Source organism: Triturus cristatus, chromosome 3_1, assembly GCF_964204655.1.
Source record: "Triturus cristatus chromosome 3_1, aTriCri1.1, whole genome shotgun sequence".
Classification (NCBI taxonomy): Eukaryota; Metazoa; Chordata; class Amphibia; order Caudata; family Salamandridae; genus Triturus; species Triturus cristatus.
In genome coordinates, this window is record NC_140583.1 from 1,036,591,004 (window position 1) to 1,036,605,285 (window position 14,282).

A 14,282-nucleotide genomic window follows, 5' to 3' on the forward strand; every position below is an offset into this window, starting at 1 on the left:
AACCTATGGTTTTTTCAGTGAATTTGTACGGTTTTTTAAATGCTAAGTTATGTTTTTTTTTTTTTTTTTTTTTAAGGTTTTTTACGCGCACGGTTCGCTTCCCGCACCGTGCGCGCGCTTTGGGCGCTCGGTGAGCCTCGCGCACCGCGCGCGCATGTTACGCAGTTCGCGGAATTTTTCCATTTCTACCGTACGCGCACGCTACGCGTACTCCGCGATTTTTCGCAAAAAATTAAAGGAAATTTTGGCCCTTGGGGGTCCTTCTGGGACCCCCTGACAAAGGCTAGGGGGTCAGGAACTGTCCACCCTGCCCCTTTCCACGTTCTCCACCTTTGTTTTTCACCCCCTCAGACTGCGAGAGACAAAATGGCGGCCGACACTTCCTGATTTCGACCGATTCGAATGTTTACAGTCATGTAACCACCAATCAGAATTAAGCTCGCGCACGTCAGCGTGCACGTACGGTAAGCTTACCGTACGCGCTCGGAGCGCGCTTATAGATATATATATTGATTTAAATGCTATTTTCTCAGGTAATACTGAACAGATTTACACCAGACCTGCAAAAGGCACATCCCTGACCTGAGGACTACCTCTCTGCCAAATTTCAAGTAATTCTGTTCAGCCGTTCGGGCTGTAGCTTGGACTAAAGGTCCTATGGAAAAATGCATGGGGAAAACGCGTTTTGGGACCCCCCTTTTTCTCAGCCCCCGCTTGACGAATCCCCCCGAGACTTTCAGGGAAGGAGCGGAGCGGAGCACCCCACCTATTTTGAAAATTTCGCGAGGATTCATCAATCGGCGCAAAAGTTATTCAAAATAGAATGTTGCGGATTTCCTATGGAAACACGGTCCTAACTATAACTATCTACTGGCGACCGCCAGTAGATAATATATATATATATATATATATATATATATATATATATATATATATATATATATATATATATATATATATATATATATATATATATATATATATATATATATATATATATATATATATATATATATTAGATATCCGATTGCTTCTTTCCAGAAAAATCACGCAGCACACCAAAGGATTCTTTTCAAACGGGTCTCCTTTATTCCAACGAGACGCTTTGTCAACGCGTTTCGATAGCCTCACGCTACCTTGCTCACGACATTGCTTTTTCGTTTGCGATTGGTTTAAAACAACATTTAGACAGCGACAAGGGACTGATTTACATGGTATGTGCATTCACCTTTGTTTCATTATATAATCAAATGCAGCGCCATTTTGGAGTGGCTTAAATGTTGCGTTTTGGGACCCCCCTTTTTCTCAGCTCCCGCTTGACGAATCCCCCCGAGACTTTCAGGGAAGGAGCGGAGCGGAGCACCCCACCTATTTTGAAAATTTCGCGAGGATTCATCAATCGGAGCAAAAGTTATTCAAAATAGAATGTTGCGGATTTCCTATGGAAACATGGTCCTAACTATAACTATCTACTGGCGACCGCCAGTAGATAATATATATATATATATATATATATATATATATATATATATATATATATATATATACCCGGTCGAAACACGTCATGTGAAATAAACTACACGTAAAGAAACCACAATTTATTTCTTGTGGTCCGTCCCTGCACGTTTTGCCAAATTAAACTCAGTGCCAGGATTGTGTCTTCATATATATATAAAACTTTGAATATGTTGTAATAATTTTATGATGTTAGATATTTAATTTTTTTTTTTCTAATTGATTAGGAGTTGGAAAAGTATATTGTGTAATATAAGTGAAACACTTTCCATGTTTTTAAATATGTTGGAGTGGAAATAGTAAATGTAACCCACACAAAGTCCAACAGTTTCCCTGCTTGTATTGATGTTGGCCTGGGAATAGTACATTTATACCCTCCATAGTCCAACACTTTCTATATTTTTCCTTAAATTGCAGTAGGAATAGTAAATCTAACAGATGAATCATGCTTTTTCTTAAAATATGTTTGTTACTTTACATACAAAGTAAGCAAATTCGGTCCTTTGTAGATTATATTTTTGACATGATATTCATGTCACAATATTATTGTTCTTGATGTTATCTCACACTACCCTTTTCAGTGTATCACATCTCGTTAAAAATTTGCCACAATAGAAAAAGAAAAAAACCACATAATTTGTCCACAGTACATGGACAGAATGGAGAGCAAAATCTTATGCCCGACAAGCAATGTCACTCTTAAAACACTTACAATATTTGTATGGATTGGCAATGCATTGCCTTTTTGCCACAATTTGAATAAATGTTCTTACATTGTGATGCATTCATAACAGACTGGTAAAGCATTGGCATCATATTTACATATGATGATCACAGTGACATTGTAGTTATTGTAAAAAGAAATATTGGCCAAGTCTAGCATAGTGTACATACCCAATAGCTGAACATTACAGGAACTGTAGAAAGTACTTGCACTGTAACCCCTAAAAACAAGTATGCAAATAAAGAAATCAGAAATGGAACGCCATACATTATGTTCTATAGACAGTGGCTCAATACAATGGACAACATTTCAGAGCATACCTTAGTATGCATGCAGTGTTTTCACAAGATGTGGCTCACAAATAATTAATTAAAATAAAGACACAAGTGGACTGTAATATAGAGAAATTAAGATAAATCCCATTTATATCTTTATTTAGAGATTATCTGACCGTTAGTAGTAATAACACAATTCATGTGTATTAGCACAACAGTTAACTGTGATACAAATGGCAATTTACATGTCCATGTAGAATAACATGAAAATTGAGTTTTGGCCTATTATTCCACATTTAAAGAGCAGCGATATATTCTAGATTGAGCACTAGTTTTCTCTGCAGTGATTTAGTAGCAGCTTACTCCTTCCTGCAGTAATTCCACTTTTCTCTGAAAAGGAGCATTGAATAAAATACTCACTTTCTGCAGAATACTTTACACTGCCAATAAATTCTGTATGGGTCTTGAAGGAGAAATGTAACGACCAGTAAGAATTATGTTACATGGTTTTGATATCCTTTCATTTTGCTATGAGAAAGCAAATCATGGGTATAAATGACTGAGCAACTTATTACGACTTTGGCAGTCTTCCTGTAGGACCGCTGTCAAGCCAAGCTGTCGGCATTCCCGCCTGCTGGATTACAACAGTAATCCAGGGCTAGCGGTGTTAGATGTGGCGGTGTCCTGGCAGAAGAAATGTTTGGCTCATAGTAAAGCCTAAACAGCATACCGCCGCCATGGCAGTGCCTCCAGCACGTTAGTGCATGGTGTGGCATGCACCATGTCACGCATGCCCCACCGTGCGCCCACAACTGCGCAATTTTGGGGGAGTACTTCAGGTGCCACCCGCACGCAACCCATGGGCAGACTTATCTGGGGGTCCTGTTGGGGGCTCCTTTGCATGCCTTTCCGCCAAGCCTTTCATGGCGGGATACCCACCTGCTTGGTGAAAAGGCAGGTCATAATCTGCACGGCGGTGCTGGCATCAGCACCTCCGTGATTCCTGTCTGCTCTCCCCACCGCCTCATGATTCTGGATCCTGGCGGTGGTGGAGGTCTTGTGGTGATCCCAATGCCACCATCTTAATCGAGCAGGAGGCCCGATTCAATGGCGGCAGTCGGTCTGCCATCCACGGTCCCAGAACCGCAGTACTCGCAATTAGGCCCTAAATGTGAAATTCCACTATGAGGTACATGCTGATATGAATACATTTGTGGGTCCAAAGTTTCAACATAATATCATCAAAACTATTAATATATTCCTACTACTAGTGCCACCCTCCTTTGTTTTTATTTTTCGTGACTGCTGGGCTATGTTGATTCTGTGTTGCTTTGGTAGCACAGACCTAGCTCTGAATGATGGGAGCTTCACATAGCAGGGGAAGAACAAGCATGAGGGTTAAATAAGTTCCTGAATGTTTTTTTTTTATAAATATTATGTAGAGATTAGAAGTAAGGTCAACAAAATAGGAGAGTGAGAAGGTGAGAAAAGCTTGTGTCTCTTCCCATTATCAATGTAACAATCAAATGAAAACAAGCTCACTACCATCTCAATGTAACCTCAAGAATGCCTTTCACTCACTTATCCAGAAAAATCATTTGGTTTTTTAAAAGAACCCTTACCCACCATCGTAGTTGGTGGCATGCTTCATCATTGAGTTCTCAACCAAAATGCCTAACGCATCTCAGGTGTGCTACAATGCCTGATTATAATGGAGCGGGGTTTTTTGTGAAATCATGAGTTTGTGGGTGAATTAAAACTGCCTCAAGATGATCCGTCCCTTAGGAAGTTTAATAGTGGATCCATTGGGTAGGATAAAAAACAGTGATGGTGGACGTGAACCGAGGTAATAATGGTCTCTCACATCCACAGTTAGGTCAACATGTTTCAGCCAAATATGCATGCTTTTTGAGTCACAGTGGCTTTCTTAAGGATCAAGTTGCTAGGGGAACCCTAGTCAGTGGTTGCATGTGTGCTAAAGCATGCGTAAACACTTAAGTGGTTTGTAGCTTATGATTTTCACCAACCTTCTTGCAATTTTTAGAGAAACTATAAAAAAGCATTACACAACATTCATGATAGCACATAGCACTGAAGAAATTGTGCCAAGCCAGTGCGGCGCTCCCATGCCATGCAAATGTGCTCAAAATGCTGGAACACAGTTCTTTGCCCATGTCATCATATGTGTGGTACACAGACAATATTATCTTACCACATGAAGTATACCATGCCATTCCTTTTCTCCACTGGTGAACAGACTTTGTTCCGGAGGTGTCATCCTATGTGAAATAAGGCAGAAAAAGTGCGATACTGACAATCGTGCAATTCATAACCAATGCTTGTTGTGTCCACCCCAAGGGGGCATGCCGAAGACTAAAGTCCTTATTACGACTTTGGAGGTCCATAGGACCTCTCCATGTCCCTCTCCATGCCTTTTGGATAGTTTCTGATTGATTCTAATATGCACTTTAGGCCATCATTAAAGGAAGAGACCAAAACTCAAAATCAAATTGTAGGACACTGTCTGGTATACCATTGGTTCCGTGAGCAGCAGTTAATTTTGCTTGTTTCACACCAGATATTATAATTATGTCACAAAGTTCTAAGGATTTGTTGTACACCCAGTTTGGTATGTTGTCATCCATTTGTAGATAGTAGTATAGTTCAGAAAGATAGGATACCCATGTCTCTGAATTAACATTACTCTTGCATAATTCCAGGTAGTCAAGGATAGGGAGCAATCCCCAGATTTGCTTGGAGTCATGATTGGAGGCCCACTTAATTTTATCATCCCATCTTTTTGTATCAAAGATTGTTTTGCTTCCAGTATTTGTGTTTGTATTCAGCTCTAAGGGCCACAAGTTCTGATGACACGTTCTCTGGATTTGAACCTTTTTCCATTTGGTTTGTCGGTCACAATATTTGTGTAATTATTAGCCACTAATCCTGTGTAATGCCAGTGAGTCCTTAGACTCTTATTTTCATTGTTCATGCGCCCATACTGTGGCACATAAGTGTCAGTGAAATTGTCAAATAACAAAGTTAATAACTTCCCCAGATATTTATGGTTTCATAGTTTGTTTCACTGTTGATTAATGAGTTTATTTTAGGGCTCCTTGTTGACTCTTCCACTTCTCTGACTTCATAAAGTAAGTAAAAAAGGGGTGAAATCCTCTACTGACATGGAGGAGAGCAATGTTTTGATTTATAATGACGTTTGAAGCCACAATGCATGAGTAATGACTAAGTTTAGTCCAGTACAGCTCCTGCTATACATCAGATACCAACTCCTAGATGTTGCTGAAACATGCTATCAGCGACTGCTTAGTTAAATAATGTTAACTAATTAATAAAGTATAAAAAACAAAATGTAAAATGTAAAATTTTAAAACGTTCCATAAATGTGGGAACATTTGAAATTGGGGGCTAAAATTGAAGTTAGTATCCTCAGATTGTTTTGTGGGAGCACTGCAAGTTGATCAGAGTATAGTATGGATGATGAGTGGCCTCAATTTGCTTGTGAATTACAGTAGGTATTTCAAAATTTGTGCATTTGTTTGCTGAATGCTCGCTTTTGTACATTTTGTGTGGTGTTTTGCAGTTGAGATTATTGAAAATGCTTAGGCTGGGGTCCCCGGTTTCCAGTAATGACTCAGTTTGGGTCCCCCCATTCCAATTATTACTCAGTGTGGGTCACCGGGATCCAGTAATGATTAAGTGGGGGTCCAGAGAAGTCAAAGGGTTAAGAATCACTGACACAAGCTATTGCTTTTTTAAATGCTACAGCAGGGCAAGGCCCAGATTACTACACATGGTACAACTGGTGTCATGATTTTGTAACCTCTCTCTAGAGCTCAGCTTACGATGGGGGATAGAGAGATGGTATGGTTCAGGAAAAGGATAAACGGACCAGATGAGTTCAGGAAGAAGGGATATGTGCTATTTGAAGGGATTGTTTAATAATGTTGGAAATTGTGATGAGTGCATTGTGAGAGAGGGATTTATTAAAAGAGCTGTGTAAAGAATTGTCATTATATGTAGTGGATTAGAGCCAGATGAGGGTGCAGAAATATTGGTTGTGGGGATAATATTGTTGAGTCAGAAGTCAGATGCGACTTTTAATATTCTGTGTTTGGAATATTTGTGAGCACGTGTGAGTATTTGAGCTTCTTTGTGGATTAATTTGTGTCAGAATTTCTCAACTGACATGCTGTGGTGGTGCTAGCTGCGAATGGGTAACCAAGATTGTGATTTATTGATTGGTGTAGAAGGTCAAGGGGGAATGATGTGGAACTGGTTTAAGTTAGCCTCTTTTAGAGAGAACTGGAGGACATATAATGGGAAGGCATGGTGGCTGGTCCTTTATGATCTTGTTACCATTGCTCTCCCTCTCTCTAGTATTCTGGTCAGTTGTCAGATTTCCCAGAGATGATAACACTCTTGGGAGTGTAGAAAGAGAGAGTGGGGCTAATGTTTAAATGCTCTTGCAAATTAGGTGCCCAGTTAAATAGTGAATATTAAAGTTGCTGTAATAAACAATTTAAGCGACAAAGTAACAATGGTGCTATCTGGAATTTGAGAGTTTTGTGGGTGATGATTTATGCTTGTCTCTTTCACAAATAATAATGATAAAATGTGTGTCATAAATGAAAGATGTCTTATTTAAAAAACATAATTAGTAAAGCAAACAACTCAATGAATGTTTTAAAAAATATATATTTTATTGTGAGCATATCACAGACACGTTTAGGTGGCTGCATGTTTTGCTTCATTTTATTTTGTAGCATATGTTTTCATTTAAAAAAATTAACTGTCGCATCAGCGAACACTAGGCCTATTGGCTTTGCAAGAGCTTGTTAGATATATGTAGCCAAATAATGCATTTAGCAGATCTCACAAAATCAGAATGTATAGGTACTGTTCAGGTTACAGAGACTTTACAGGTTTGCAGATTCACAAATTCGAAAATATCACTAAAGGTTACTCCAGTAAGCTGGTTTCGGCAAAGTAGTAGTGATGATAATGTCATAAAAAGTTTTACTTGTAGCGAGGATGTAATATCTCAGACTGCAATAAAACAGCAGCAAGTTAGTGTCTCCAAGTCAGCATTAATTATGATTAAGGCTCCCTGTTTTCCGTTTTTACTGAGTTTTACAGATAAATACAGACAGGGTTGATTTTTGAGTAATTCTAAATACTGTCTACCATGACTGCCAGGGCGGTGATCAGCAGATCATCGACATACTGAAGCAGTGCAGTGTTAACAGGCATGTGGATACTGTCAAGTTGTCTTTTCAGTGCTTGGCTGTAGATGCTAGGACTTTCTGTAAATCCTTGAGGTGCGCGTGCGAATTTAAAACTTCGTCCATTTAAACTGAATCCGAACAAATATTGGCTTTCCGGATCTATTGGCACGCTGAAGAAGGCGTTCTTGAGGTCAATTACAGTAAAGAACGTTGCCTCTGAATCAATAGCTGTCAGTAATGAAGAGATATCTGGGACCACGGGATATTGTGGTACAATGCATTTATTCAATTCTCGCAGATCAATAACTAATCGATATACTGGGGGTGCTTTTGGGTCGGTTCGTTTAAGAATCGGAATAATCGGAGAATTACATACATTGGAGTCGGTTTCTACAACCACTCCTTGTGCAATGAGCTCGTCAATGATTTGCAGTAAAGCCACTACAGCATCTGGCGGTAACTTGTATTGTCGCATTCGTGGTAATACCACTCCTGTTTTGAGTGTGACTCGATATGGTGTAATGTGCATACAACCTACATCAGTGGGGCCTTGTGCCCATAAGTGTGCAGGTAGATTCTGTAACCGGTGATCCATGTCTCTAGACACGTAGTGACCTTTAAAGTCACGCAAAAATAGTCGTACTCCGTCCGGAGAACAACATATTATAGCTCCTAGAGCTTTCAATGTTTTTATACCTAACAAGTTTTCTGGGCATGATTTCGTAAGCAATAGATCTGTAGTCCGTGTTAATGGACCGACTGTAAATGCAAGTGGTTGTGATACTTCGTTAATAGTGGGCTTTCCTGAAAAACCAAGGGAAATATTTTGTGAGCCTGAGAGGGGTGCCCCTGGGACCTCATCGTGACTTATAGTTGTTCTGCTTGCCCCTGTATCAAGTAAAAACTTTCTGTCTTTCCCTAATACTTGACTCTGTACATAAGGACCCTCTTGATCTACAGGAACCTCAATAAGGGGTAAGCCAACTTCCCTCTCTAGGCTATTTCATGTGTAACGCTGATACTCTGGATAGTCATTTTGTGCATACTGGTACATCTGTTGTGTCGTGTTTTGTGTTGCAGCAATAGGCTGTGGCTGTTGTTGTGGTACGGTCTGTTGTGCAGCTTGCATAGGCTGTATATTCTGAGGTACTTGTTGTTGGATCTGATCCTGTCTAGGCGGACGTGGTCTCTCCTTGGTTTTACCCGTGGAGATATTATGTTTCAGAACTGCACAATTGTTTATATAATGACCTGGCTGTTTACAATAGTTGCATGTCCCTTTAACGGAAACCGCTGAGTTACTGGACTGTGTCGCACCCTTTTTATGACCGTCAGCTGGAATTGACTGAGCGACAAGCATTTTCATTTTCGTGTCTTTCATACGTCTTTGTTCGTGTTCTTGTTCTTCTCTAATTCTATTCTGGTGATACTGTAACATTTGTAACATTTGTGAAGGAGTGTTAGCTTGCCAAGTGCTCTCAACTTTCAATACTCTGTTTTTAACCTGCGGCAGGGAATTCTCGACTAGTTTTGTTACAAAAAGATGTGGATATGACTCACTATTTGCTTTCAGGCCGCTATTAATACCAAAACATTTTTCAAATCGGGAATAAAAATCACTAGTGTCTTCATCGGGTTTCTGTTTACAAGCTGAGATTGCTCCCCAATCTTCCTTTTTCGTAGTTAACAAACGTGGCAATACTTGTACTAATAGACCTGGCAATGCTTTTGTTTTGTCCCCAAGCCCTACGCCTGCAGTTCTGCTATTTTCTTCAGTTTCCAATGCGGTCCAATCAATCTTTTGGTCTCCCACCTCCCATTCTTTTTCCTTGAGTTTCTCATAAATACCGGCAGGCAATAATACTTTCAATATTTTCATAATGTCAGGATAGGGATGTATGACGTTACAACGCACACTATTACAACGCATGCACTTACAACGCATTTTTTACAACGCATAATCCATTACATCGCATGACATTACAACGCATGACACTACAACGCATTTTTAAGAAATACCTTTACAACGCACTACCATTACAACGCATACTACCTTTACAACGCATACCATTACAACGCATAATATTAAATTGCATTTAAGGTAAGTATTAGATAGTATAGGGGTAAAAATTACTATTCTAACTCCAGGGGGTGCAACAGTTGGGTAAGTGTTGGATAGTGTAGGGGTAAAAATTACTATTCTAACTCCAGGGGGTGCAACAGTAGGGTAAGTGTTGGATAGTGTAGGGGTAAAAAATACTATTCTAACTCCAGGGGGTGCAACAGTAGGGAAAGTGTTGGATAGTATAGGGGTAAAAATTACTATTCTAACTCCAGGGGGTGCAACAGTAGGGTAAGTGTTGGATAGTATAGGGGTAAAAATTACTATTCTAACTCCAGGGGGTGCATCAGTAGGGAAAGTGTTGGATAGTATAGGGGTAAAAATTACTATTCTAACTCCAGGGGGTGCATCAGTAGGGAAAGTGTTGGATAGTATAGGGGTAAAAATTACTATTCTAACTCCAGGGGGTGCATCAGTAGGGTAAGTGTTGGATAGTATAGGGGTAAAAATTACTATTCTAACTCCAGGGGGTGCATCAGTAGGGTAAGTGTTGGATAGTATAGGGGTAAAAATTACTATTCTAACTCCAGGGGGTGCATCAGTAGGGTAAGTGTTGGTTAGTATAGGGGTAAAAATTACTATTCTAACTCCAGGGGGTGCATCAGTAGGGTAAGTGTTGGATAGTATAGGGGTAAAAATTACTATTCTAACTCCAGGGGGTGCAACAGTAGGGTAAGTGTTGGATAGTATAGGGGTAAAAATTACTATTCTAACTCCACGGGGGTGCATCAGTAGGGAAAGTGTTGGATAGTATAGTGTAATATTATGCGTTGTAATGGTATGCGTTGTAATGGTAGTATGCGTTGTAATGGAATGCGTTGTAAAGGTAGTTTTTAAAAATGCGTTGTAGTGTCATGCGTTGTAATATCATGCGTTGTAATGGATTATGCGTTGTAAAAAATGCGTTGTAATGGTAGTGCGTTGTAAAAGTTGCGTTGTAAAGGTTGTTCCCCTCAGGATAGGTATAATCACCCATGAGTAACATGTCCTTTAGTTCACGGTGAAAACCTGCTGGATCTTTGTCATGGCTGGGCACCAATTTTTTCATTTCCAATAGTTCTATTTTAGTTATGGGCGTGTACACAAACACGCGTCTAAACGTATTGTCATCATTTCTTACTGGGTGTACTTCGCGTAAGGGATTCTGTCTGTCTATGTAATACGGTTTTCTCTCCATGGAAGGAGCTGGATCATGTTCTGGACACAAAAAGGCACTATATCTATGTCTGTATTCTAGAATTACTTTAATTAGATCGGTACCTAAACCTCTCCATTTATTCATGAGCAGTTCTATCAATATATCAGGTAGGGGACCAGGATCGGAGTGATGGCCTTTATATAATATAAGGAGATGTTGTATCATGTATATACTAGCCAAACGCTGTTCGTCTGGGGCGAGATTCAGAAACGTGTGTGCTAGCGCATCATCACTGTATTTTTCAGAGCTGTCAGCCCATTGTACTGCTGACCTGGCTAATTCTTGTTCATCCATAGAATCGAGCATATGGTACTCCCTTCGTTCTCGAAGTGATTTATCAGTAGCCTGGAATAAGTGTTCAGGGGTCCTTGGATTTGTAATAACTGTTTGAACAATTCTGTTACATTCTGGACGTATCGGACGTATTGTTTTATTAAAAGATCTTCCTTTTCCTACATAAGCTATCATTTGTTTAGCTGGTAATTCAAATTGTCCTGTGTTCATTTCTGACTGTTCCTCCTCCTCTTCCTCTGATTCAGTTTTATCTGCATCTACTCTGCTTTCATGTATTCGTTCTACTTCTTTTCTGATCCTTCGGCACATGGCTTCTATACACTTCTGTTTATCATGTCTCCCGTCTGTTATATTCTGACCCCATTTGGTAAGTGCTTGCATTTCCTCCGAATCTACCTCAGGCCTATCTCTATTTCTGATCAAACAGTTTACGAAAAAGCGTAACAGTAATTTTTGTATGTCTACTTTCTGGTATTCCATGGCTTCGGCAATACTTTCAGGACCTTGCCCTGTTTGGATAAAGCGATATATTTTGTCTAGATGTTCAACCATTCCTGGTAACGTCATTAAATATTGTGCAGCTCGTCGCAAACGTACTGAAGACAGCATCATTCTGTCGTGTTTTCCTGGCACTGGATCATATCTACAATCGGAAAGAGGCTCGTTTAATATATTGTCTGATATTCTTTGGGGTGTACGTTGATATGCTAAATCCCTATAAGTCAATCTAGTTGTTGGCGGTGGCGTGGAAAAACCTCCTGTCGCACCCCCTGAGGTGCCAAGTCCAAAAGGATTTGTTGGGTGTAGGGTAGAGAGTGTGGGTGCAGGAAGGACTGTAGAAACAGATGGAATGGTTAGAACTTGAGTAGGAGTTTGTTGTTGCGGAGGTGAGTGCAGCTGATTTTGGGGTTGAGCGTCGTTAACGGGTGGTGTGCGTGGCTGCGCACCATTAGCATATTCAGGGGCTGCATCGTCTAAATAAGAAGAAAGGAAAATGTCTTTTGCGGTCTTGGGATGTACTTTAATCGGGAGTAACGGAGGTGGCAGATCTTTTGGTACCTCCAAGGTGGCCTTAGGCAAACCCTCGGCCAGAAGAGGATACATACCATTCATAAGAGTGTTTCGTTGTCTGTCTACTTGTTCTGTTTTTACTCGGGTACCTTCGTCAATTAATATGTTTTCTCGGGCCTTTTCTGAATCTTCCCTACTTTTCTCTTCTTTTCTGAGCGCTTTCTCTGTGCGCCTATGCGATTCTTTACGCCATAGTTCAATGGCATCTTTCTGTGACTGTCTGGCTTTCTTTTTCCATAACGCTTCTTCTATTCTCATGATGCAATCTGCATCCCATGTTCCAGCAGCGGGCCATCTCTGACTCTCTGCTAAATCCTTGGTGTAGTCCACCCATAGATCAAGATATAATACGGCATCTAGGCCATGTTTATGGTACATAAAGTACCCTGGAGTGTCCCTAGGTGGGATGGGAACAGCTTCCTCGAGTATCCCTTTTCTAGTTTTTATCTGTCTTAATTTTGAAAATAACGGCATCTTGAACCTTATTACTTAATTCTTACTTAGTCTTGAACACAATAATTACAATAAACACAATAATGAAGATCGAACAATCACTCATACCACGACATTTAAAACATATCAAAACTTTTTAGAACGAACAATAATAATTAGAATAAAACTAGTTAACTGCATAATACTAAATATACTGTATGTACTACTAAACAGCACAGATACACTGCTAAAACAGTGCAGACCAGGTCTGTGTACCCAGACCCGTCTTGACCGGCACAAATTAATGCGCACGTCTAGATGCGTCCCCAGCAACGGTACTCACCGGGAAGCACGGAACGGAAGGCCTCGGAAGTCTGGACTGGACTAGACCAAACTGGACTGGACTCGACTTGTGACTTAGATACTTCGGAACTTCGGAATCTGGTGGGCCTCTGTATACCTCGGATCTTGCTCTCTCAGCTAGGCTCTGGTCGGGATTCTCCGCACTCCTCACCGCCTCGTCTGGGTGTTGATCGCAGCCTCAGTCGCCCCCGTTGGCCTGAGGGAGATACAGGAAATCCTGCGGGTACGCGTAATTGTCCGTCCGGCTGTGGCAGGAGACCGGGTCTGCAACGCACCTCCGGCGCGTGGGGTGTGAGAGGTGTCCCTATTCGGGCGCCAATTATGTGGTAAATTTAAATTACCTAGACTTAATTTATGCGGTAAAATACAATACGAATAACTCAGTAAAAATAAGAGGCAGAATCTGTGGTATTCGAGGGTATAATAGGGAATTTATTCCTTACAAAGGAATGATGGTTCGAACCAGGCAATCGAGTTCCGTCACCACGAAGGTTCAGGAAGGGATCAGCAATACATTATTGACAGGTTAAAGCATATATAGTAATGCATTACAGTAAAGACAGATGCAGGAGGCGTTACAGCTGATAAGAATACACATACGTAATAGAAAAGGCGTTACAATAGGCGTGCATAGAGGCGTATACTAAAAACGTCATTATGATGATGACACATGTGGGTGGATCCATAAGAGAATCCTGCAAAGTCAGCAAAAATACATGGCAGAGATGCGCGCGCAGCCGCATGACGTGTGATTGACGCATAACTAGAGGGTGAAGGGAACTTGACATTTAGCCCTACATGAGGAGACAGAAGTCTGGGGTGTCAGGACAACCTAGTCCTAAATCATATCTAATATCTTGTGTTTAAGGAACTATATTATCTGGAAGGAAAGGTCTTCTCGGACAGATCCTATTCTATACTGACTGCTAGTGCGTGTACAAGCGTCTAAGTGTCTACATGAGATGCGAGGGGCATGGGCCTACCATGGTAACGAAAGTCATGAATTACTTGCACGGAGACAGTAAGGCCGGGCCCTTTGCTC

General features: G+C 40.6%; 1 protein-coding gene across 1 annotated transcript in view; it reads right to left on the reverse strand.

The window, feature by feature from the left end:
- ACMSD (aminocarboxymuconate semialdehyde decarboxylase) overlaps positions 1-14,282 on the reverse strand; it is a 646,933-nt gene that overhangs the window by 307,292 nt on the left and 325,359 nt on the right. The window contains exon 4 of the mRNA XM_085645777.1: positions 2,410-2,459. Within this exon, the coding sequence (XP_085501903.1) occupies positions 2,410-2,459 (50 nt within the window). The remainder of the gene's footprint in view (positions 1-2,409; positions 2,460-14,282) is intronic.